Source organism: Aulonocara stuartgranti, assembly GCF_965226115.1.
Source record: "Aulonocara stuartgranti genome assembly, chromosome: 5".
Classification (NCBI taxonomy): Eukaryota; Metazoa; Chordata; class Actinopteri; order Cichliformes; family Cichlidae; genus Aulonocara; species Aulonocara stuartgranti.
Genome location: NC_138943.1, coordinates 40,508,922 through 40,531,274, shown reverse-complemented (window position 1 = coordinate 40,531,274; position 22,353 = coordinate 40,508,922). Strand labels below are relative to the sequence as shown.

Sequence of the window (22,353 nt, the reverse complement as noted above, 5' to 3'; positions counted from 1 at the left end):
TGCTTCTGATCTTAGCCAGGATGTTGCCTGAGAGGAGCTTCTGTGTGGGACTGAGGCAGGTTATTGTCCAATGTGAGTCATTGGAAATCCAGACTGTCCAGCCTTTCTGCCATTCAGCCATTCTGGGTGTCTCTCATAGAAAAAGAAGAGGAATAGAAAGGTTATGAAGCTTAGAGTGTGAATTAGTCATATCTCATTCATTATAGTGGTGTACTGGCAGTGCCAGGATCAGCCCAAACCATCAGCAATTTGATCCACACATGAATTGAAGTGTACTTGTGAAAATATTGGACTGTTCCTTTATCAGTGTCTAACAGTATGTGTATGAGAGCCATGTAATGTCCATGTGTGCACGCTGACTGTGCTGCTCTGACCCCCCTCCTCCTTTCAGGGTGGAGCCTGCTGGAGTCCGATGGTTGAGACCAGGTCTGAGGAAGTGTAAGTGTGTTTTTAATGGGATTCATGAAAACAAAGCAGCACACATTCAACCATCTTCATCATGTCAGAAGTCATCATCAAAGTGTCAATCAATGAACAGATGATGGATCAATAACTGCAGCTGGATTGTGTTTGTTCTCTCCATCAGATTCCTGTCAACTCACAATCGACACAAACACAGTGCACACAAACCTCCAACTGTCTGACAACAACAGGAAGGTGACAAATGTGGATCAGGTTCAGTCATATCCTGATCATCCAGACAGATTTGATTATTGCCCTCAGTTACTGTGTAGAAATGGTCTGACTGGTCGCTGTTACTGGGAGGTCGAGTGGAGTGGAGACGTTTTTATATCAGTGAGTTACAGAAGAATCAGAAGGAAAGGAGACAGTTATGACTGTGTGTTTGGATGGAATGAGGAGTCCTGGAATTTGAGCTGCTCTGATGATGGTCCTTGCTCTGTCAGGCACAAAAACAGTGAAACACCCATCATCTCCTCCTCCTCCTCCTCCTCCTCCTCCTCCTCCTCCTCCTCCTCTGTCTCTAACAGAGTAGCAGTGTATGTGGACTGTCCTGCTGGCACTCTGTCCTTCTACAGAGTCTCCTCTGACACTCTGATCCACCTCCACACCTTAAACACCACATTCACTGAACCTCTTTATCCTGGGTTTACAGTCTTGTTTCCCGGTTCCTCGGTGTTTGTCTTCTGTGGAGAGTCTAAAGAGTCTGCTCCTGTTAGAGAAAGCTTTGACTGTTGAACAGATAGTTCAGTCTGTACATGTCTCCTTCACTCAGAAACTGCCATGGTCCTGGGTGGCCCAGTGTTTTGTATTTGTGTTTTTGTATTTTGAGTGTCCAATTTGATTTTAAATTGAACACTCAAATTAGGGCTACTGTAAAGTCCAGTTTTTATCATTTAAGGCTATTTTATCCAGGCCGCATTTTTAAACAGTAATCCATGCTTTTATTTCATCTCGTTTCGATTACTGTAATGCTCTGTATTTTGGAGTTAGTCGGTGTCTTCTCTCTCGTCTGCAGCTGGTCCAAAATGCTGCTGCACGACTTTTAACCAGAACTCGTAAAAGAGAGCACATAGCTACCATCCTCGCTTCACTCCATTGGCTGCCTGTATATCTTGGAGTTCATTTTAAAATTGGCATGTTTGTTTTTAAATTTTTAAATGGTGTTGCCCCAACTTACCTCTCTGAGCTTCTGCATCCTTACTCACCCCCAAGGTCTGTCAGGTCAGCTGACAAGCTGCTCCTGGAGGTACCCAGGTCCAAGAGAAAGCTCAGAGGGGACAGGACCTTCTCTATTGCTGCTCCTAATCAGTGTAACAATCTGCCCCAGCACAATAGAAAGACCCCTTAATTGTCCACTTTACACTTTGGCTTATGACACAGTCTGACCCTGATTTTGATGTTTTAATCTAATGTGATGATTTTATTGTTTTAAATGTAATTCCAATTATCATTTTATACTATTTTATTATTGTTTTTGATATTTGTGCTAATTTTATTATTTTAAATATCATTTAAATTATCACCTTATTTTTTTCAATACTTTTTTCTTTATTTTATATTATTTTCTTTTTTTTTTTACTTGTTCAATATATCATTTCTGGCATGTCAAGTGTAAAGCACTTTGTGTTCAGCTATATATATATATATATATATATATATATAAATTCCCCACTCGCCCCTGTGGGCGGTCAATCCTTCAAGCTCGGGTCCTCTACCAGAGGCCATGGGAGCTTGAGGGTCCTGCGCAGTATCTTAGCTGTTCCTAGGACTGCGCTCTTCTGAACAGAGATCTCTGCTGTTGTTCCCGGGATCTGCTGGAGCCACTCGCCTAGCTTGGGAGTCACTGCACCTAACATCAACATAACAGCAACCAAGAAAAGGGCAGAGCAAAAAAAGACAGGTAGTGGTCCAGCACCCCCTCGTCAACAAGTTGGTTAAGTGAATAATACCCTCACGGGAATATCGATATCTCTCTATGAGCACACTGTCGCGCTGAGCTAAAGGATCCTGTCTGTCCCGCAATATACGCTGAATTCTGAGGACTCTCCTTATCAATCTTGCACCTTCCGCAATGGGTTGGTCGCGTATACGGACAGGACATGGCTGCGACAGGCTTCCCAAATCCACCTTCGCTTTTATAGCCGTGGTCTCTCATCTTGATTACACGAAGTAATTTACTATTACTACTCTGAAATATGAATTACATCTGTAATAATCACATACATGTAATAGAATGTTAATAGTACATTTCCCTTTTTTAGGAAATGACCTGTATGTATCTGTGTGACATCAATACAAGGATCAAGTGCTGCATTAACTTTAGTTACATTGATGTTATTTATTTATGGTGCAACAGTGGTGGAATATCGCTGTTGCTTTCGTATAAATGACGCGGACATACCTGCGTGGCCGCGATCTAATCCTGTTTACATAAAGTAAACCTGCTCCCGAGCAGGGTTAGGGTTAGCCACACTAATGTTCCTGGGCAGACATGTGGTGCAGCATGGCTGATGGCACTGTACCTGCAGCTGTCATGGACAAGAACCACTCAATACCTCACCCAAGCCAAGCCTGTGCTGATGTTGTGATCTGAGACCGAGACACTAACCCAGGATCATGATATGATGTTGTGAGAGTTTCACTAAGAATTAGCCCTGATTACAAGATTTCAATCTATCGTAACTCTAATTTGTATTTACTTCAGTTTGTTCATCTTGGAGCTGTGTGCAGCTGAGGACAGTCTTATTATTACCAGGTGAGGATATGTAACAGCCACAGTCTGTAGAGATGATGTCACCATGGAGTGGTGATGTCACTGGAGCTGCCAATATGTGCTCCAGCCAAAGCTACACCAGAGGGTTGTGCTGTGTAACAGGTTGGTGCAGGTGGTGTTATCTACATTTGAACATTAGGCAACAGTCTCATGAAGACACTTTATATTGTTCACTAAAGACCAACAATAACAGAGACAAAGGGAGAGCAGCAGAACTAGTGCTAACAATTAGCACTGCTAGCCTGCCCACCAACACCAGCTAATGTTCTAAAAACGATGATCAATGATTTTGCTGTAACGGCTCCAGCTGTCTGTGTCAGGGACACGTTGGAGATGAAGTGAGTGATCCAGTGACAAAGGTTTGGAAACCTGCAGTCAGCTGAGACTAAAGGAGTCACCTGACCGAGAGACGAAATGTTTCACTGAGAACGTCCAGATGAACAGAATCAACCTTTGGGATAATCTGTTCCACACATCCATGTTTCACTTACTGCATTATATTTCCTCATTGCTGTGCACACAGGCCTGTGGCTTATAACCAACTCCAAGTTCAGACTCAGAGGCTGCTGAAGCTGTTTTCTGGAACAGAGACGTGTTGGATATAAAAGCAACTCTTCTTTATGTGTCAGCACTGAGGAAAGGAGCAGCTTCGTTTCTAAGTGTATGAAGGACTGTAGCAGTGTGTGTGTGAGCTTTATTTCACAGACAGAACCATGTCAAAAACACAAGTTCAGGTAAAAACAATACAAAATCAAAGAGTCTGATCAGAAGGATTAAACAGAGGAGTGTGGGACTGTTTTTAACAGACAGCAGGTTAAGCCAGGCTGGAGGAGTAAACTGAGCCTCGGTGTGAGCAGCAGTGTGTTTGACAGGAAGCTGAGATAAACAGTCTGGAGCCCATTTAGTGCTTCATATGAAAGTGTGAGGATTTGAAAGCAAATCTAAAATCAAGCAGGAGTCAGTGTGAGAATGATTTGTGCTTTTCCTCAGTCAGATGCTGGGAGTTTCAGTTCATCCATGTTCAGCGTGCTGTGCTTTGTGTAACAGGAGAATATGACAGTATAAATCAAGTCTTCATGTCACTGAAAGCCTCCACAGTCTGCTATGGAGGTGCATCAGTTTGGATTTACAAGAAGAACATTTCTTAAACCTGCCACAAGATGGCGCTCCAACAGAAGGGATGTCCACAGTGTAACACAGACACACACATACTGTGTGAATGTGTGAGTGAATGGGCTTTCAACACAAGGCTTCTGCTGCTACCTTTAATTACATAATTAGCTAACAAGAACAAACTGTTAATTACCACCAAAGAACGGCTCCAGATTTTAGCTGCTGACCATTTTGTGAAACGTTGATTACATCAGCTTATTGTTGATTTTTCAACCTTAATATCAGCTGCTTTAAAGGAGCCTCGTTCTCTCGCAGTAACAGTTTTCTTCACTAGATGCAGTGCAGGCACAGTCTGTGTTTCTAAACTACACACTAATGTTCATTGTTGTGCAGCTAAATCCTCCCTCTGGATGGGAAGAATCCCTGTCAGGCTGGGATTGGTGGCTTGGTGTTCTGGAGCTAATGTGTCACCTGTGAGGACTCTGAGATGAACACACAGCAGACACTTCAGTTCTCCGTCTGTGTGTCCTCAGTTTCCCAGCATGCCTTGGCTGTGGTGGTGGAGGTGAATGAGGGGGAACATGCTGCTCTGTCAGCACTCAGGTTTCATACCTGGTGATCTCAGAGGACAAAGCGGCGTTACAGCAGCGCACGTTGATGAGACCTGATGCTCTGAACAGTTCAGACTTCAGCCTCACTCTGAGAAAACAAACGACTGACTGTCAGCAGCAACTACACCTGCTCCATCAGTGACGGAGAGAAGAACTGAGACTGAGAGACATACAGCTGCAGGTCAAAGGTCAGAAACGCCCGCTCTTTGTACGGGTCAGGAGTTAGTACTGCAGAGGTCAGAGGTCAGCTTGCTGACAAACCATTTGAAACAGTTTGGAGCTAAAAGCACAACAGCAGAGGAAAGAAGAGACACTGCAGAGATGATGCAAAATATTGTGTTTTGTTCTCAGCTGTCAAAAAGTGTAACACACGTGTTCCAGCACAGCCTTTGTGTACTTTCACTTCTCCATACTGTCCATTGGAAATCCTGTTTGTTACTTTTTGATTTCAGTCCATGTGTCCAAAGCAAACTTCTGTCCCACACTTTCTCTGCTGACTCTTCACCGATGCTCAGATGATCTCAGATGATTTCACCAGAACTCATCAAAATTCGGGCTCCACAGAAACCCAGACGTCACTAAACAAGCGTAACAAGCAAAGTGAAAACTGGTCGTTCAGCTTTATTGACCAAAGATAAGCTCACATGTCACCTCATGACACAGACACTTATTTCCACAGCATGCACGAGGACTGACAATAAGTGTCTATAAAGCCACTTCTATCTGCCACACCTGTGCTTCTGTCATGGTTGCTCTCCTCTCACTCTGTCATTTATCCACAGTCTGCCTCCCTCTGCTCCGTCAGCTGACGTCCTCTCTACACCACCTGCTGTGTTTTATCCTGCAAAAACACATTTAAGAAGCGTTGCACCGAGTAACGGGAGGAACTGCTATAAAATCCATTTAAAGGAGGTGGTGCCGAGTGCTGTGACTGGGGTCCCACCACTGACATCACGGGTGGAGGACATGTTGGAAAACTGCTACAAAGTGCTGTGCAGCCAGCAGAGCTTACAGTCTGTCCTGTGTGTCATACAGGCTCTCACACTTAGTCCATAGAGATGCTTCCTTTTGTTTGTTTTAAGGTTTAAATGGATTTGTTGAATGTGTTTCTTTTCATCAGTACTGCCATTTAGTTGTGTAAATGTGCATGTTAGAAGTGTGAAGAGGTTTTGTGTTTAGAAATGTATAGAAACCAATCATTTACTGACAGCATGTCTGATGGAAATAAGTGCAGATTATGTATGAAGTCTAACTGCACACAGTAACTGTGTTACAATAAGGACTTAACAGCGCCCTCTGCTGGAGTGTTTCAGTACTGCGCTAACTAGAATAAACCACCTCCTCCTCCTCCTCACACCACCTGCTACAGCTCTACTCTTCTATGACTACAGTCATCCACAGCACTGATGTGAGGTCACATGGTTCATATGTAAGGAGCACAGCTGACCTCAGGTCAGTTTAATGACTGTGAGCAGCAGCTGTGTTATTGTCACTGTGACAGGGAGACACTCTCAGACACAGCGCTCATGTCAGCTTGTTCTCATGCAGGAGGATCAGGAGCTCCATGTTTGTCTTTCTGTTTGAATCATGATGTGTTTGTGCCATCAGAGTCTGTCATGAGTACTCAGGGTTTCACAGCAGCTCTTCTGGATGCTGACGAGGACTCCAACCTCATGTTTCACCTCTCTGAGCTTCTGATGTCTGTGAACACTCGTGTTTCTTCTCTGGGCTCATCTGGACAAAAACACCTTTCTGTGTTTGGCTGCAGCCTCATTCTGACTGACAGGAAGTGCGTTATCCATGAGCTGCACTTCTGTGAGGAAGTTTCCTGCTGTGTTTCCTGTCTGTGGACAAACACGAGTGTTCCAGCTGAGGACTTGGTTCCTTCCACCTGTCCATACAGGACATCACGCTGTCTGCAGCTCTGTAAATGCAGCTCCAGGTCCTTCCACGTGCTGCTCTGTATTTGTGCAGTTTGTAGTGTGTCCTGGGAAACGTAGCACACATGGTGTTCTTCTGCTGTTTCCTCCTTTCACTGAGTGTGAAACACTGACGCTGTGCTGTTGTTCACAGAGGGGAGCTGATTCTAGCTGCAGCTGGACTCTGTCATCTAACTGAATGTGTTGGTGCTGATCACGGGGCTCTGAGGGGGGAGCAGCAGGAGGACTCTGGATGCTGACGTCAGTGTATCTGTGGAAGCTCCCACAGCGTGTCTGTCATTCAATATTGTGCTGTATATTGTATCTATGCAAAGATGAACAGACTGTGTGTTCACTGGTCTCTGTGCTGCAGCTCTGATGTCATCATCACTCCCTCCTCCACCCTCAGCAGTCCCAGCATGCTGCTGTGGTGCACCCCACCCTCACTCTACACCTGAGCCACAGACCACACCCTCCACCTCAATATACACAACAGTTTTCTCTGCTGTGGAAATGAGATCAGGAGGAAATCATCATTATTATTATTTAATAAACGCTCACATTAATGTGGGCTTATTTGTTTCATATTAGAAACATTAGTTGAGTGTTTTTAGTATAAAATGGTCAAAGTCCCTCTTTTTGCTCCTCCCCTCACCTGTGGATGGACGGTGCTGTTACCGTGGTGACAGCATGTCCACCCCCACTGAAGATCTCAGTCACTGTGAAACATAGAAAGCTGCTTGTGTGGCCTCTGCCTCACATGTAGATACAGCTACAGGTTTCTCTGTCAGTCAGACTGAAACAGTGTCCTGATGCTGCATCATTCAGCTCTGTGCCCCAGTCAGCATCACTGGGAGCTACCAGTGTTTCTGCCCTTTTCCTGTAACACTACACTCAGCACAGGCTCAGCTGGTATCCAGTGTTGGACTTTGGCTTCAGCTGCTGTGATAGATCCTCTAACATAGTTTTCTTTGACTTCTTCAAATGCAGCTGAACTCCAGCTGGTATTTTCTTGGACTTTGCAGCTGTTTCTGGTCATCAGTTCATTCCTGCAAACCTCTGAAGCTGAACAACAATGATGCTGCATTGCTGGCTGATCCCAAAAGGTTGATTCTGTTCATCTGGACGTTTTCAGAAACGTTTGCTCGCTGATCAGGTGACTTCTTCAGTCTCAGCTGACTGCAGCTTTACAACCTTACAAACAGCACATTTGCACAATGACTGAAAGCAGCAGCACCTGATATATATGATACTAATATAATACATATACATATATAATCCATACTAATGATGAAGGAACTGAGCTCACAGTCCATTGTTCATTCAGTGAACTACTCAGTTTATTTTGGGCCTCAGAAATGCTCACTCTGTTTGTACATCACTGTCAGCAATAGACTCATTCTGCTGTGTGGACAGGAACACATGTGACATCACTTCCTGTTTGTTTGGGACTGAAGAGGAAGAAGTTTACAAGGAATCATTTAGAAGAGTTTCAAACATCAACTGATTGAATCCATGAATCTGAAAACGTGTTTGTGAGTGAAAGAGACAGACATGTACAGACTGAACTATCTGTTCAACAGTCAGAGTGTTTCTGTAACAGGAGACACTCTTTACACTCCACTCAGCACAGGGACACTGAGGAACCAGGAGTCCAGACTCTAAACCCAGGATAAAGAGTTTGAGTGAATGTGGTGTTGAGTGTGGAGGTGGATCAGAGTGTCAGAGGAGACTCTGTAGAAGGACAGAGTGCCAGCAGGACAGTCCACATACACTGCTGCTCTGTTAGAGACAGAGGAGGAGGAGGAGGAGGAGGAGGAGGAGATGGATGTTGATCTCTCATTGTGCCTGACAGACTGAGGACCATCATAATCACAGTACAGACTCCAGGACTGATCATTGAATCCAAACACACAGTCATAACTGTCTCCTTTCCTTCTGATGCTTCTGTAACTCACTGATATATAAACGTCTCCTCTCCACTCGACCTCCCAGTAACAGCGACCAGTCAGACCATTTCTACACAGCAGCTGATAAACATCAAATCTGTCTGGATGATCAGGATATGACTGAACCTCCCACACATGTGTCACCTTCCTGTTGTTGTCAGACAGTTGGAGCTTTGTGTGCACTGTGTTTGTGTCGATTGTGAGTTGACAGGAATCTGATGGAGAGAACAAACACAATCCAGCTGCAGTTATTGATCCATCATCTGTTCATTGATTGACACTTTGATGATGACTCCTGACATGATGAAGATGGTTGAATGTGTGCTGCTTTGTTTTCATGAATCCCATTAAAAACACACTTACACTTCCTCAGACCTGGTCTCAACCATCGGACTCCAGCAGGCTCCACCCTGAAAGGAGGAGGGGGGTCAGAGCAGCACAGTCAGCATGCACACATGGACATTACATGGCTCTCACACACACACTGTTACACACTGATAAAGGAACCGTCCAACATTTTCACAAATACACTTTAATCCATACGTGGCTCAAACTGCTGATGATTGGACTGATCCTAGATCACTACATCACTGTACTGAATGAAATACAAACTGTGGCCTTCATCATCTTTATATCTCCTGTTTAGGTGGAAAGGACACCTGCCTGCCTTTGCTGCCAGCTGGTTTTCTCCTCTTGGAAACACATTTACCATGGCTGACACTTTATTAGGTACACGGTGCCCACTGTCTCAGGTACAGTTCACCTGTGACCTAATAAAGTGGCGGTCACTTGTTATGAGCCATCTCCCTTCAGCTTTTTTAGCCGACCTGTTTACCTCCAACTTTGCATCAGCAGCAGCGAGCCACAGACCGAGTCCGGCAGGAGCAACAATCCCACCACAACTTCTTCAGAAACGACCTCGTCTGGTTTCATTATTTTATTTCCACACAGAACAGACTGGATGTTATCAGCACACAGAAATCACATGAACTTGTGAATTAAAACATGTTAGTGGATTATCCACCAATAAATGAGGAGATGTTGGACGTGTTAACATATGACAGATTAGGCCTGGGTCTGTGGTACTGTTAGCAAACAGAATATTAACCAGGAACAGCTCGTTCATTTCCATCATTTAAGTTGGCTGATACAAACCACACCTCATCTCTTAATGCACTGAGCTTTCCTCATCTCTGACTCTAACTGACTGCTGGGTCCATGGTGTTCCTCCCCCTGCTGAGAAGCTGCAAACAGCTGCCTTCTTTGCGTCACATACATCAGTCTGTCCACTGTCAATCTTTCCATGACTTTCCCTGGATGAGGTGTTAGAGCTGTAGGCCTGTAACCTGTGGTCTTAGTGGGGTCTTTCCCTGCTTTCACAGTTCTTTCCAGCTTCCTGATATATTCTATTATAGAAGAGCAGCAGAGCCTCCTCTAACTGCTTCATCATGATGTAACACACCTGATCCTCCCCAGGTGAAGTCATTTCACGCATTTAAGAGCTGCTTTGAATTCAAACATTACATTAGAACTATCCTCCTCTCCAGGATTTTCCTGATTTAACATTTCAATATGATTCATTTTTGTTCTCTCACATCTGCCGTCATCACTTCAATTATTCCCACTGTGGATTTGATCAGGTTGTTTGCCCAGCAACTCTACATTTTCCCATCCATACTACCTGTAGCTCATTAACACTATTAATACTGGAAACTGCTGTTGAAGGCTGATGGTGACACTTTCTGGTGAAGAAGTGAATTGCAGTAACAGGACTGGCTGGCTTATGATACACTGGACATTTCCATCAGTGCGTTTATGAAGCCACTGTAAGTAATAACAGGTTTATTACCTGTCAGGACCTTTGTGGATATTAGTTTATTGCATGGCCTGTTAATGTGTGTCGAGAGGAGTTGTTGTTGAAGCTAACAGCATCATTATTGTTGTAACTGTGTAACAGGTGTTATGTAAACTACATTTATATTTCATTGTGGGAGAATCAAAAGCGCTTTGTTTCCTCTGCTCACAGACAACACAGATACACGCATGTATATACAGCCCACGTCCAGCTCTGCATGCACTCCTTCTGCTCCGTTTCTATAGAGAATAAACAGTTTAACACAATCATTCTCCATTGTTTTCAACTCAACCAGCTGCATTTAATGAAGGAGTTTGAATTTACTTTACAACAACTGCTGTTGTTTCCTGTCTGCATTCATGTTCTTTACTGTACTCCACACATTCTGAACTGGTGTAGTTCTTCCTAAAGTACTGCAGTATTCCTGCCAAGACATCCTTTTAGTTTTCCTAACTGTTTCCTCTGATGCTCGTTGCTATTTTTCCCTCAATGCAAATTCATGCTAAGCTCCTCCATATCCATCCCTGTTTCTAAACCTATAATGATTGCTTTAATGTGTCTTTGGGCTAATTATGAGTCTGTCCACATGTTTGTAGTTCCCCACTTGCTTTGGTTTCTTAGCTCTGATTCTCTGAAATTTATCCTGGAAATCATTTACTGGCATCTCTCCCTCTCACTCCCACTATCCCCAGAATACCAGCGTATTCATCTCCTGGTTTATCATATGGCCTCTTTACATTTTCTCCAATCGTCCCTGTTTCTAGAGTCTCGTCCCATCTGCAGGTAGTCCAAGAGAAACTGCCTCTGCCATTTTTCTTCTTCTTAATCATTGAGTTTTCTCTTCACTTTCTCCATTGGGTCTTCTTAGACTCACTTTCCAGAAAGCAGCAACATATTTTGTGCCCCATTTTTCAAATTGTGCATCTTACTTCAGCTTAATGTGTTTACTGTTTTGTTTTTACACAGGTCATGTAAAAGAAATCCTACCAGAGACTCGACAAAGCTGAACTGAAAGACAGCACGGGCAATAAATCAGAGCAGCACAGAACTTAAGCACACATATATAAGGTGATTTAACAAATCATGTCTGTTGTAAATGAGTAAGCCATTTATCGACCTGACTCAGGTTTTAAAATCATCATCAGAAAAGACTGAATCCTGACCTGAGAATTCCAAGTGTACACTTTGGACTTTCCACTGCAGAAAACAGAAGCTTCACTCCTGAATCCTGCAGGTTGTTGTTACCCAGGTCCAACTCTGTCAGACTGGAGGACTGGGAGCTCAGGACTGAGGACAGAGCTTCACAGCTTCTGTCTGACAGGTTACAGCCACTCAGTCTGAAAGAATGATGACAAGAAGACATGAAACACTTGTGTTAAAGTATATTCATGGTGCCATGAGGAGCTACTACATTTACAATATTTCAACACTGTTTCAGAACATGCTGGAATCCTTATTGCCTCACGTTACAAAAGTCAAATGTGGGAGTTTACTGTGACTTGCATGGATTCATTTAAAAAAAAAAAAACATACACACAATGTTAATTTTTTCCAAATGAAATTGATTAAATGATGTTAATTGATGAAAAAAAAATTGATATTGCTTGATCTGACCTCAGCGTTTCCAATTTGCAGCATTGACTCTTCATTCCAGCAGACAGAAGCTTTAGTCCTGAATCCTGCAAGTTGTTGTTAACCAGGTCCAACTCTGTCAGACGGGAGGACTGGGAGCTCACCACTGAGGACAGCGTTTCACAGCTTCTGTCTGACAGGTTACAACCACTCAGTCTGAAAAAATGATGACAAGAAGATATGAAACACTTGTGTTAAAGTATATTCATGGTGCCATGAGGAGCTACTAAATTTACAATATTTCAACACTGTTTCATGACACGGTGGAATCCTTGTTGCCTCATGTTACAAAAGACAAATGTGGTAGTTTACTGTGACTTGAATGGATTCATTTAAAAAAAAAAAAACATATACACACAATGTTAATTTTTTCCAAATGAAATTGATTAAATGATGTTAATTGATGAAAAAAATAATCGATATTGCTTGATCTGACCTCAGCGTTTCCAGTTTGCAGTATTGACTCTGCATCCCAGCAGACAGAAGCTTCACTCCTGAATCCTGCAGGTTGTTGTTACCCAGATCCAGCTCTGTCAGAAGGGAGGACTGGGAGCTCAGGACTGAGGACAGAGCTTCACAGCTTCTGTCTGACAGGTTACAACCCCTCAGTCTGAAAAAATGATGACAAGAAAATATGAAACACTTGTGTTAAAGTATATTCATGGTGCCATGAGGAGCTACTACATTTACAATATTTCAACACTACAACACTACACAATACAAAAAACTTGAATTTTACAGTGTTTATTTATCGAAAAGAAAAAAAAAAAAAGCTAAATGTCACTGTTAATATTGTCTGGCCGGAAACAGCGGGGGTGTCCAAATTCACAGGCTGCATCCACCTGAGGACCCAGCCTTCGCGGTCTAAGTGGGCCGTGTTCTCGGAAAGCCGGGTAGGCTGGAAGTGAGTGACTGTGAAATTGGACGGGCAGAATTACGTCACGAGCTCTCTCGGTGGACTGGCACTCAGCCGTCTGCTCCTTGCTATCTAAAATATAACCGGACGTTGGCGTAAATTCTCGACCATCTCACACTTCTGTCAGTTTTCTATTTGACATTTATTCAGGTGTGTGAAAACCCCAGAGGAATTCTCCTGAGGGATTAATAAAGTTTTATTTAATCTAATCTAATAACTTTAATCTCAGCCAAACCAATTTACTCAAACACATAAAACAGTGAAAAAAGCCAAACAATAACATTTTTAAGTTATCTAAGTGACTTATACATCATGTTTAACCTGAGTAGCAAAAGTCCGCGGGGGTTTGCTGTTCTCACCGGCTCAGATATTTGAAGTTTACCCAGCGACATTCTTGCCTGAAAATATGTTAAAAGTTTATTTTGTGACCCAGAAAGAGTAATAAGAGCAATATTAAAACTAAGTAGCTGCAGCCATTGTTGGAAACTGGAATTGGCTGGGCCGCGCTATGAATTCTGGGATATGGTTTTTCTATTTTGTTTTCCGGGTGGAAAATCAGGAGAAATACGGGAGAATGTTGGCTCCGGGAGATTTTCGGGAGGGGCACTGAAATTCAGGATTCTCCTGGAAATATCGGGAGTGTTGGCATGTATGTTTCCAGGACATGCTGGAATCCTTATTGCCTCATGTTACAAAGACAAATGTGGCAGTTTACTGTGACTTGCATGGATTCATTAAAAAAAAAAAAAAAAACATACACGCAATGTTAATTTTTTCCAAATGAAATTGATTAAATGATGTTGATGAAAAAAAAAATTGATATTGCTTGATCTGACCTCAGCGTTTCCAGTTTGCAGTATTGAGTCTTCATCCCAGCAGACAGAAGCTTCACTCCTGAATCCTGCAGGTTGTTTTTACCCAGATCCAGCTCTGTCAGACGGGAGGACTGGGAGCTCAGGTCTGAGGACAAAGCTTCACAGCTTCCGTCTGACAAGTTACAACCACTCAGTCTGAAATCAAGCGGGAAGGAAGAGAAGATCAACCAAACAAATCAGAGCTTTATTACTTTTTTTGTTGTTTTTAAGCAGAAATCAGTGAGGTGCTGGTAGATTCTGTTCCTTTGGTTTATTACCCAATAACACACACATACACTAATATTTGTGACGTTTGTAATAGCAGCATTTACAATGCAAATCAACAGCGATCACAGATTGAAGGGGCCTGAATAAAACTACAAGGCAGTGATTTTTAAGATGACCTGTTCTTCCAATTTCCAACAACAGATTTCTCCAACCTTACAGTTAAAAATAATTCTTTATCTCATACTGAATCTTGGTGCACCTCCCCCCAGTTTATTAAAATGAAGTGGTACTGAAGTTGCTGTAAGTGATGTGTGATGCCACTGATTTCCTCTCTGATCCAATACAAAGTAAAATTCAGGCTGGTATCTGCGATACTGATGAAAACTATTCCTTCAGAATCAATACAAGACATAAGAAAATATGATGTTTTGTATAACATAAAAAGCCTGAATTTTAAAATATTCAGTTAATAATCAAAAACATGTGACTGAAAATAATAAAACTGAAAAACATTTTATGGCCATTGCTACGGGCCATTCGATCCTTTTACAACCATTGCAAGAGCTTGGTTGGCATAGCCGGCAATAAGTTGGATAGTAATAAGTCCGGTGGGTGATGGGCTCCACCAGGGCTGCCCTTTGTCACCGATTCTGTTCATAATTTTTATGTTTAAAGGCTGTATCAAAAGTTCATTCAAGTTACAATATTGTGGTCAAAAGTTCTCCTTTTTTCTTTTATACTATACAACTACGCTGGCTCATGGTTTTAGGACATGGATCTGTCATGGAAGAAATCTATGACCACGTTTAAATTTTAAAAATAAACATGAGTACAAATGTACTCACAGAGCTTTGGTGGAGGCTTTGACCACTGGCAGCAGCCTCAGAAGAGCCTCCTCTGAAGCAGAGTATTTCGTCAGGTCAAACACATCCAGATCTTCTTCTGATGACAGTAAGATGAAGGTCAGAGCTGACCACTGAGCAGGAGACAGTTTACCTGTAGAAAGACGTCCTGATCTCAGGGACTGTTGGATCTCCTCCACTAGAGAACGATCATTCAGTTCATTCAGACAGTGGAGCAGATTGATGCTTTTCTCTGCAGACAGATTCTCACTGAGCTTCTTCTTGATGTGCTGAACTGTTTTCTTATTGGTCTGTGAGCTACTTCCTGTCTGTGTCAGCAGACCTCGTAGGAGAGTCTGATTGGTCTGCAGTGAAAGACCCAGGAGGAAGCGGAGGAACAAGTCCAGGTGTCCATTTGGACTCTGCAAGGCCTTGTTCACAGCACTCTGGTGGAGAGATTGAAGTTTTGGTTTGTTAAATAATTTAGATTTCTTGGAGGTTGTTTGTTGTTGTTCCAGCAGATTGAGTCCAGAGTTGATGAAGGTCAGATGGACATGAAGAGCAGCCAGAAACTCCTGAACACTCAGATGGATGAAGCAGAACACCTTGTCCTGGTACAGTCCTCTCTCCTCTTTAAAGATCTGTGTGAACACTCCTGAGTACACTGAGGCTGCTCTGATATCGATGCCACACTCTGTCAGGTCTGATTCATAGAAGATCAGGTTTCCTTTCTGCAGCTGATCAAAAGCCAGTTTTCCCAGAGACTCCATCATCTTCCTGCTCTCTGGACTCCAGTGTGGATCTGTCTCAGCTCCTCCATCATACTTGACCTTCTTCACTTTGGCCTGAACCACCAGGAAGTGGATGTACATCTCAGTCAGGGTCTTGGGCAGCTGTCCTCCCTCTCTGGTTTCCAGCACATCCTCCAGAACTGTAGCAGTGATCCAGCAGAAGACTGGGATGTGGCACATGATGTGATCCTGCTAGCCTGCTCCTCATCTCTGAATCTCTTCCTGAAGTACTCTTCCTTCTGTGGGTCAGTGAACCCTCTGACCTCTGTCACCATGCCAACACAGTCAGGAGGGATCTGATTGGCTGCTGCTGGTTGTGTGGTTATCCAGAGGCGAGCAGAGGGAAGCAGTTTCCCCCTGATGAGGTTTATCAGCAGCACATCCACTGAGGTGGACTTTCTAGGGTCAGTTAGGATTGTAGTTTTGTGAAAGTCCAGAGGAAGTCGACACTCATCCAGACCATCAAAGATGAACACAACCTGGAAGTCCTCAAAGCTGCAGATTCCTGCTTCTTTGGTTTCAATAAAGAAGTGATGAACAAGTCCCACCAAGCTGAACTTTTCCTCTTTCAGCACATTCAGCTCTCTGAAAGTGAATGGAAATATGAACTGGATGTCCTGGTTGGCTTTGTCTTCAGCCCAGTCCAGGCTGTATTTCTGTGTTAAGACTGTTTTCCCAATGCCAGCCACTCCCTTTGTCAGCACTGTTCTGATTGGTTCATCTCTTCCAGGTGAGGCTTTAAAGATGTCTTCTTGTCTGATGGTTGTTTCTGGTCTGTCTGGTTTCCTGGATGCTGTTTCAATCTGTCTGACCTCATGTTCATCATTGACCTCTGCAGTCCCTCCCTCTGTGATGTAGAGCTCTGTGTAGATCTGATTCAGAAGGGTTGGGTTTCCTGCTTTAGCGATGCCCTCAAACACACACTGGAACTTCTTCTTCAGGGTGGATTTAAGGTTACGATGACAAACTGCAGCTTGAAGTTCTGAATGAGAAGAAAAATAAACACTGTAGAATATTTAGCTGATTTAGAGTTTAGAAATGTGTTAAAATATAATGTAGAACTGTTGTAGAGACACTGACACTGCCCTCACTATAATAAAGGCTGATTGTAGGAGTAGATTGTAGGAGACCTCTCCCCCACTGAGTGGAAATTCCCCAGAGGATGTTTTAGGGTGGGGGTCTCAACATTTGTAACTGTGGTCTGGAAGTGAGAGGGGTTTTATGACCTCTAGGGAGTTACCTACACCCACAGTGTTTTAACTGTCACGCGCACACAGTCACACACGAGCACTTACATAGACACATGGGAACGTGCACATGTAGGCATTCATGTGCTCGTGCACATAGACACAGACAGAGTTTGCAGCACACCGTAGGGGGTTTTATGATGGGGTCACTTCTATAAAGCTGGCTGTAACTAACAAAGGGGTGAAGACTTTTGCAGAGGGACACCGGCCTTGTCTTCCCTTCTAGAAGTGCATGCTTAAATGAAGATGAGTAAAAGATGAGTAAATGAAGATGAGTAAAAGATGAGTAAATGAAGATGAGTAAAGATGAATAAAGATTTTGTAAAAATGACTACTGAGTCAAAAAAAAATGCCAAAAAAAATTGGCATTTAAAGGAAGATACAACCAATCAATTGAGTCCTCCTCCTTGAATCGCTACCTTATTGTGGTGGAGGGGTTTGTGTGTCCCAGGGATCCCAGGGGCTATGTTGTCTGGGGGCTTTTGCCCCCTGGTAGGGTCTCCCATGGCAAATTGGTCCTGGGTGAGGGACCAGACAAAGAGCGATTCAGAAGACCCTTATGAAAAGGACATCGAAGGAACAGTTTACCCTGCCCGGGATAGGGTTACCGGGGCCCCGCCCTGGAGCCAGGCCTGGGGAGGGTGCCCGAGGGCGAGCGTCTGGTGGCCGGGCCTTAGTCTGTGGGGCCCGGCCGGGCACAGCCCGAAGAGGAGACATGGGCCCATCCTCCCGCAGGCCCACCACCCGCAGGAGGCGCCATAGGGGTCGGGTGCATTGTGTGCCGGGTGGCAGCCAGGAGCGGAGGCCCTGGCGGACTGACCCCCGGCTGCCAAGACTGGCAATAGGGACATGGAATGTCACCTCTATGGTGGGGAAGGAGCCTGAGTTAGTGCGTGAGGTTGAGAGGTACCGGCTAGATATAGTCAGGCTCGCCTCTACGCATGGCTTGGGCTCTGGAACCAGTCTCCTGGAGAGGGGCTGGACTCTGTCTCAGTCTGGAGTTGCCCCTGGTGAGAGGCGGCGGGCTGGGGTGGGTATTCTAATATCCCCTCGGCTTGCTGCCGGTACGTTGGGGTTTTTCCCGGTGGACGAGAGGGTTTGTTCCCTGCGCCTTAGGGTCGGGAAACGGGTCCTGACTGTCATCTGCGCTTATGCGCCGAGTGGCAGTTCAGAGTACCCAGCCTTCTTAGAGTCCCTGGGGTGGGGGTGGGGGGGTGCTGGAAGGTGCTCCACCTGGAGACTCTGTTGTCCTACTGGGAGACTTCAATGCTCACGTGGGTAACGACAGCGGGACCTGGAGGGGCGTGATTGGGAGGAACGGCCTCCCTGATCTGAACCCGAGCGGTGCTTTGTTATTGGACTTCTGTGCTAATCACAGTTTGGCCATAACGAACACCCTGTTCGAACATAAGAGTGTCCATAAGTGCACGATGATCGATTTCGTAATCGTATCACCAGACCTGCAACCATATGTTCTGGACACTCGGGTAAAGAGAGGGGCTGAGCTGTCAACTGATCACCACCTGGTGGTGAGTTGGATCAGGTGGCGGGGGAGGACGCTGGACAGACCTGGTGCACCTAAACGCGTAGTGAGGGTGTGCTGGGAACGTCTAGCAGAGGCCCCAGTCCGCGAGATCTTCAACGCACACCTCCGGCAGAGCTTCAACAGCATTCCGAGGGAGACTGGGGACATTGAGTCCGAATGGACCATGTTCACAGTCTCCATTGCCGAAGCTGCTGCATTGAGCTGCGGCCGCAAGGTGGTTGGTGCCTGCCGTGGTGGTAATCCCCGAACCAAATGGTGGACACCAGAGGTGAAGGGAGCCACCAGGCTGAAGAAGGAGTCCTATCGGGCTTGGTTAGCCTGTGGGACTCCGGAGGCAGCCGACAGGTATCGACAGGCCAAGCGGAGTGCGGCTCGGGCAATGGCTGAAGCAAAAACTCGGGTGTGGGAGGAGTTCGGAGAGGCCATGGAAAAAGACTTTCGGACTGCCTCGAAGAGATTCTGGCAAACCGTCAGGCGTCTCAGGAGGGGAAAGCGGTGCTCTACCTGCACTGTGTATAGTGCTGGCGGAGTGCTGCTGACGTCGACTGAGAAAATTGTCAGGCGGTGGAAGGAATACTTCGAGGACCTCCTTAATCCCACTGACACGTCTTCCGAGGAGGAAGCAGAGTCTGGGGATGAGGGGAATGACCCGCCAATTTCCGGGGGCGAGGTCACTGAGGCAGTTAAACAACTCCTTGGTGGCAGAGCCCCTGGTGTTGATGAGGTCCGCCCCGAGTTCCTGAAGGCTCTGGACGTTGTAGGGCTGTCCTGGTTGACACGCCTCTGCAATGTTGCGTGGAGATCAGGGGCAGTACCTGTGGACTGGCAGACCGGGGTGGTGGTCCCCATCTTTAAGAAGGGGACCGGAGGGTGTGTTCCAACTACAGGGGGATCACACTCCTCAGCCTCCCTGGGAAAGTCTATGCCAGGGTGCTAGAAAGGAGAGTTCGTCCGCTAGTCGAACCTCGGATACAGGAGGAACAATGCGGTTTTCGTCCTGGTCGCGGAACACTGGACTAGCTCTTTACCCTCTCGAGGATATTTGAGGGTGCATGGGAGTTTGCCCAACCAGTCTACATGTGTTTTGTGGACTTGGAGAAGGCATTCGACCGTGTCCCTCGGGGTGTCCTTTGGGAGGTGTTGCGGGAGTATGGGGTGTCTGGCCCATTGCTACGGGCCATTCGATCCCTATACAACCGTTGCAAGAGCTTGGTTCGCATTGCCGGCAATAAGTCGGACTCGTTCCCGGTGGGTGACGGGCTCCGCCAGGGCTGCCCTTTGTCTCCGGTTCTGTTCATAATTTTTATGGACAGGATTTCTAGGCGCAGCCAAGTGGCGGAGGGCTTTCGCTTTGGTGGCCTCAGAATCTCATCTCTGATTTTTGCGGATGATGTGGTTCTGTTGGCTTCATCGGGTGAGGGCCTCCAGCTCGCACTGGAATGGTTCGCAGCCGAGTGTGAAGCAGCGGGAATGAGGATCAGCACCTCCAAATCTGAGGCCATGGTTCTCAGCCGGAAAAGGGTGGAGTGCCCACTCCGGGTCGGGGATGAGTTCCTGCCCCAAGTGGAGGAGTTCAAGTATCTCGGGGTCTTGTTCGCGAGTGATGGGAGAAGGGAGCCGGAGATCGACAGACGGATTGGGGCTGCAGCTGCAGTAATGCAGACGCTGCACCGGTCCGTCGTGGTGAAGAGGGAGCTGAGTGTAAAAGCGAAGCTCTCAATTTACCGGTCAATCTACCGGGAGGAGGCCCCGGGGCAGACCCAGGACACGCTGGAGAGATTATATCTCTCGGCTGGCCTGGGAACGCCTTGGTATTCCCCCGGATAAGCTGGAGGAGGTGGCTGGGGAGAGGGAGGTCTGGGCCTCTTTGCTTAGGCTGCTGCCCCCGCGACCCGGCCTCGGATAAAGCGGATGAAGATGGATGGATGGACTACTGAGTCCGGTGCCATCTCTGGATGCTTGAGGAATAAAAAGAACCAGGGTAAAACTGATTTCTCAACAACACTCAATTCCAAAAAGAACTAATCTTTAAAACATGTTGCTCCATCTTCCATCTCTGGAAAATTTTCATTTATCCAAAACTTTAAATCTTTACAGAAATCCTCTTACTGCTCTGCAGACGGTCAGCCAGCTCCTCCTGCTTCATTCTCCTCAGGAAGTCCACAAGCATTCTGGGTAATCTGGACTCAGAACCTTCTGGATCTTCTTCAGCTCGTTCTTCACAAAAGTGATGATGTTGTCCTCCAGCAGCTGGAACAGAATATTTATGAATGAGCCAATCAGGCTGAAATCATGGAGCCAAACATCAGATCCATGTTGGACACACTGACGATCCACTGGTCTACAAAGAGCAGCATGGAGACGACTGTGAACAGAACAGATGTAACAGTAGTTGTTGTTGTACATGTACAGACCATAAATATGGAGTCCAGCTGTGTTTGATGCTGCTGGGCAGACTGACCACTGGGAACCTCTGAGCTCTGCTGGTCCACTCTGTGGAGGAACCATGAAGGATTAGATCAACACAGGATAAAGATCCACGAGTTTCTGCTCAAATAACTTTATCTGAAAAAAGTTTGTCAAGCTTTAAACTCTCAGATTGTGAACATATCAGTAATTTTCAGTCTCTCAGTGGTGATGTCAGGGATGATTTTGAAGAAGCTCATCAAACTGAACCATCAGCAGATCACTGCTCCAAAACCAGAACATGATCCGAGTCTCCCTCCACCACCAGAACACCAGCTTTACTAACGTGGTAGATCAGTGTAGTACAGATCAATAACTGATGAGTCATTTGATCAAAATCACTGAGTGCTTCACGTCTGACCCTCTGATGCTTCTGTAGACATTTTGCATATTTAATGAATGTCTGACAGTTTTACATTCATTCTATGAATACAGTGGAAATGTTGTGTTATAGTCTCCATGTTGTTTCCATCATCATAAATTCTTAAGTTCAGAAAATTAGATTCTTTCTTCACAGCTGAAAAACAACATTTATTCTGTATTGAAATCTGCATCGTCCACTCCAAAGGTCACAATCTGAAGGTAACATCTGGTTTTGTTCCCTGTGATTAACTCTGAGCATCAGTATGGTGGGATTTATCCACTACATCCACACCACTGTGGTTCAGTGTTGTCCTGATGGAGTCTCATTAACAGCAGCCAGTATGATCCAGGCTTTAGCTGCTGGGTCTCTGTGTGACCTCTCAGACTGTTTAACAGATCAGACACAAAGAGAATCAGAGCAGCTCTGTTCTTTAAAGACAAACATGAACCCACTCAGGTCACACTTTCCCCACAGATATGAGCATCACTGTCCTCAAACAGCAAATGACCAAGTCGAACATTTGGATCTTTTCTCTTTCATTGTTTTCTTTTTAATGAATCTTTGTAACAATCTGAGGATGTTTCAGGTCATATTTATCCAGGAAACACAAACATGTAAAGGAGTCATCACAGCTCTCTGACCTCGTTGCTCCAGGTTCACCACTGAAGGCTGGAGGTCGAACTTTGGACCGGTCACTCCTCACAGACGGACAGCTGGACCCTGCAGACTGTGACCTCTGACCTCTGCAGACACAAACATGATTGAAGCAGCTGTGATCACACAGA

At 45.2% G+C, this 22,353-nt stretch overlaps 3 protein-coding genes across 12 annotated transcripts in view; 1 reads left to right on the top strand and 2 right to left on the bottom strand.

The window, feature by feature from the left end:
- The window catches only part of LOC309707000 (NLR family CARD domain-containing protein 3-like), a 54,839-nt gene extending 42,444 nt beyond the window's left edge, over nucleotides 1-12,395 (top strand). For 4 of the 5 annotated variants that reach the window (XM_082534071.1, XM_082534070.1, XM_082534073.1 and 1 more), the window contains 2 exons: nucleotides 392-438; nucleotides 587-3,068. In XM_082534071.1, coding sequence (XP_082390197.1) covers nucleotides 392-438; nucleotides 587-1,197 — 658 coding nt within the window. In that variant the 3' untranslated portion in view covers nucleotides 1,198-3,068. Of the gene's footprint in view, nucleotides 1-391; nucleotides 439-586; nucleotides 3,069-11,648; nucleotides 11,751-12,317 lie in introns of those variants that run through there. The other variant, XR_014276853.1, reaches the window with a different exon arrangement.
- LOC309707006 (protein NLRC3-like) lies at nucleotides 8,194-16,204 on the bottom strand. 4 transcript variants are annotated; one of them, XM_082534082.1, is made up of 7 exons: nucleotides 15,158-16,204; nucleotides 14,067-14,240; nucleotides 12,751-12,924; nucleotides 12,297-12,470; nucleotides 11,846-12,019; nucleotides 9,191-9,237; nucleotides 8,194-9,042 (listed from the first exon to the last, which is right to left on the bottom strand). In XM_082534082.1, exons 1-7 carry the CDS (start codon nucleotides 16,123-16,125, stop codon nucleotides 8,540-8,542), a joined length of 2,214 nt encoding a protein of 737 aa, XP_082390208.1. In that variant the 5' UTR covers nucleotides 16,126-16,204; the 3' UTR covers nucleotides 8,194-8,539. The 4 variants fall into 4 exon arrangements, with proteins under 4 accessions (XP_082390208.1, XP_082390209.1, XP_082390210.1 ...); XM_082534083.1 differs by lacking the exon at nucleotides 12,297-12,470; XM_082534084.1 differs by lacking the exon at nucleotides 14,067-14,240.
- A 633-nt stretch (nucleotides 16,205-16,837) lies between these two features.
- The window catches only part of LOC309707026 (uncharacterized protein), a 28,135-nt gene continuing 22,619 nt past the window's right edge, over nucleotides 16,838-22,353 (bottom strand). For 2 of the 3 annotated variants that reach the window (XM_082534116.1, XM_082534117.1), the window contains exons 3-6: nucleotides 22,210-22,338; nucleotides 21,153-21,231; nucleotides 20,848-20,988; nucleotides 16,838-16,927 (exon numbers count right to left, since the gene is read on the bottom strand). In XM_082534116.1, coding sequence (XP_082390242.1) covers nucleotides 20,890-20,988; nucleotides 21,153-21,231; nucleotides 22,210-22,338 — 307 coding nt within the window. In that variant the 3' untranslated portion in view covers nucleotides 16,838-16,927; nucleotides 20,848-20,889. The remainder of the gene's footprint in view (nucleotides 16,928-20,847; nucleotides 20,989-21,152; nucleotides 21,232-22,209; nucleotides 22,339-22,353) is intronic. The other variant, XM_082534118.1, reaches the window with a different exon arrangement.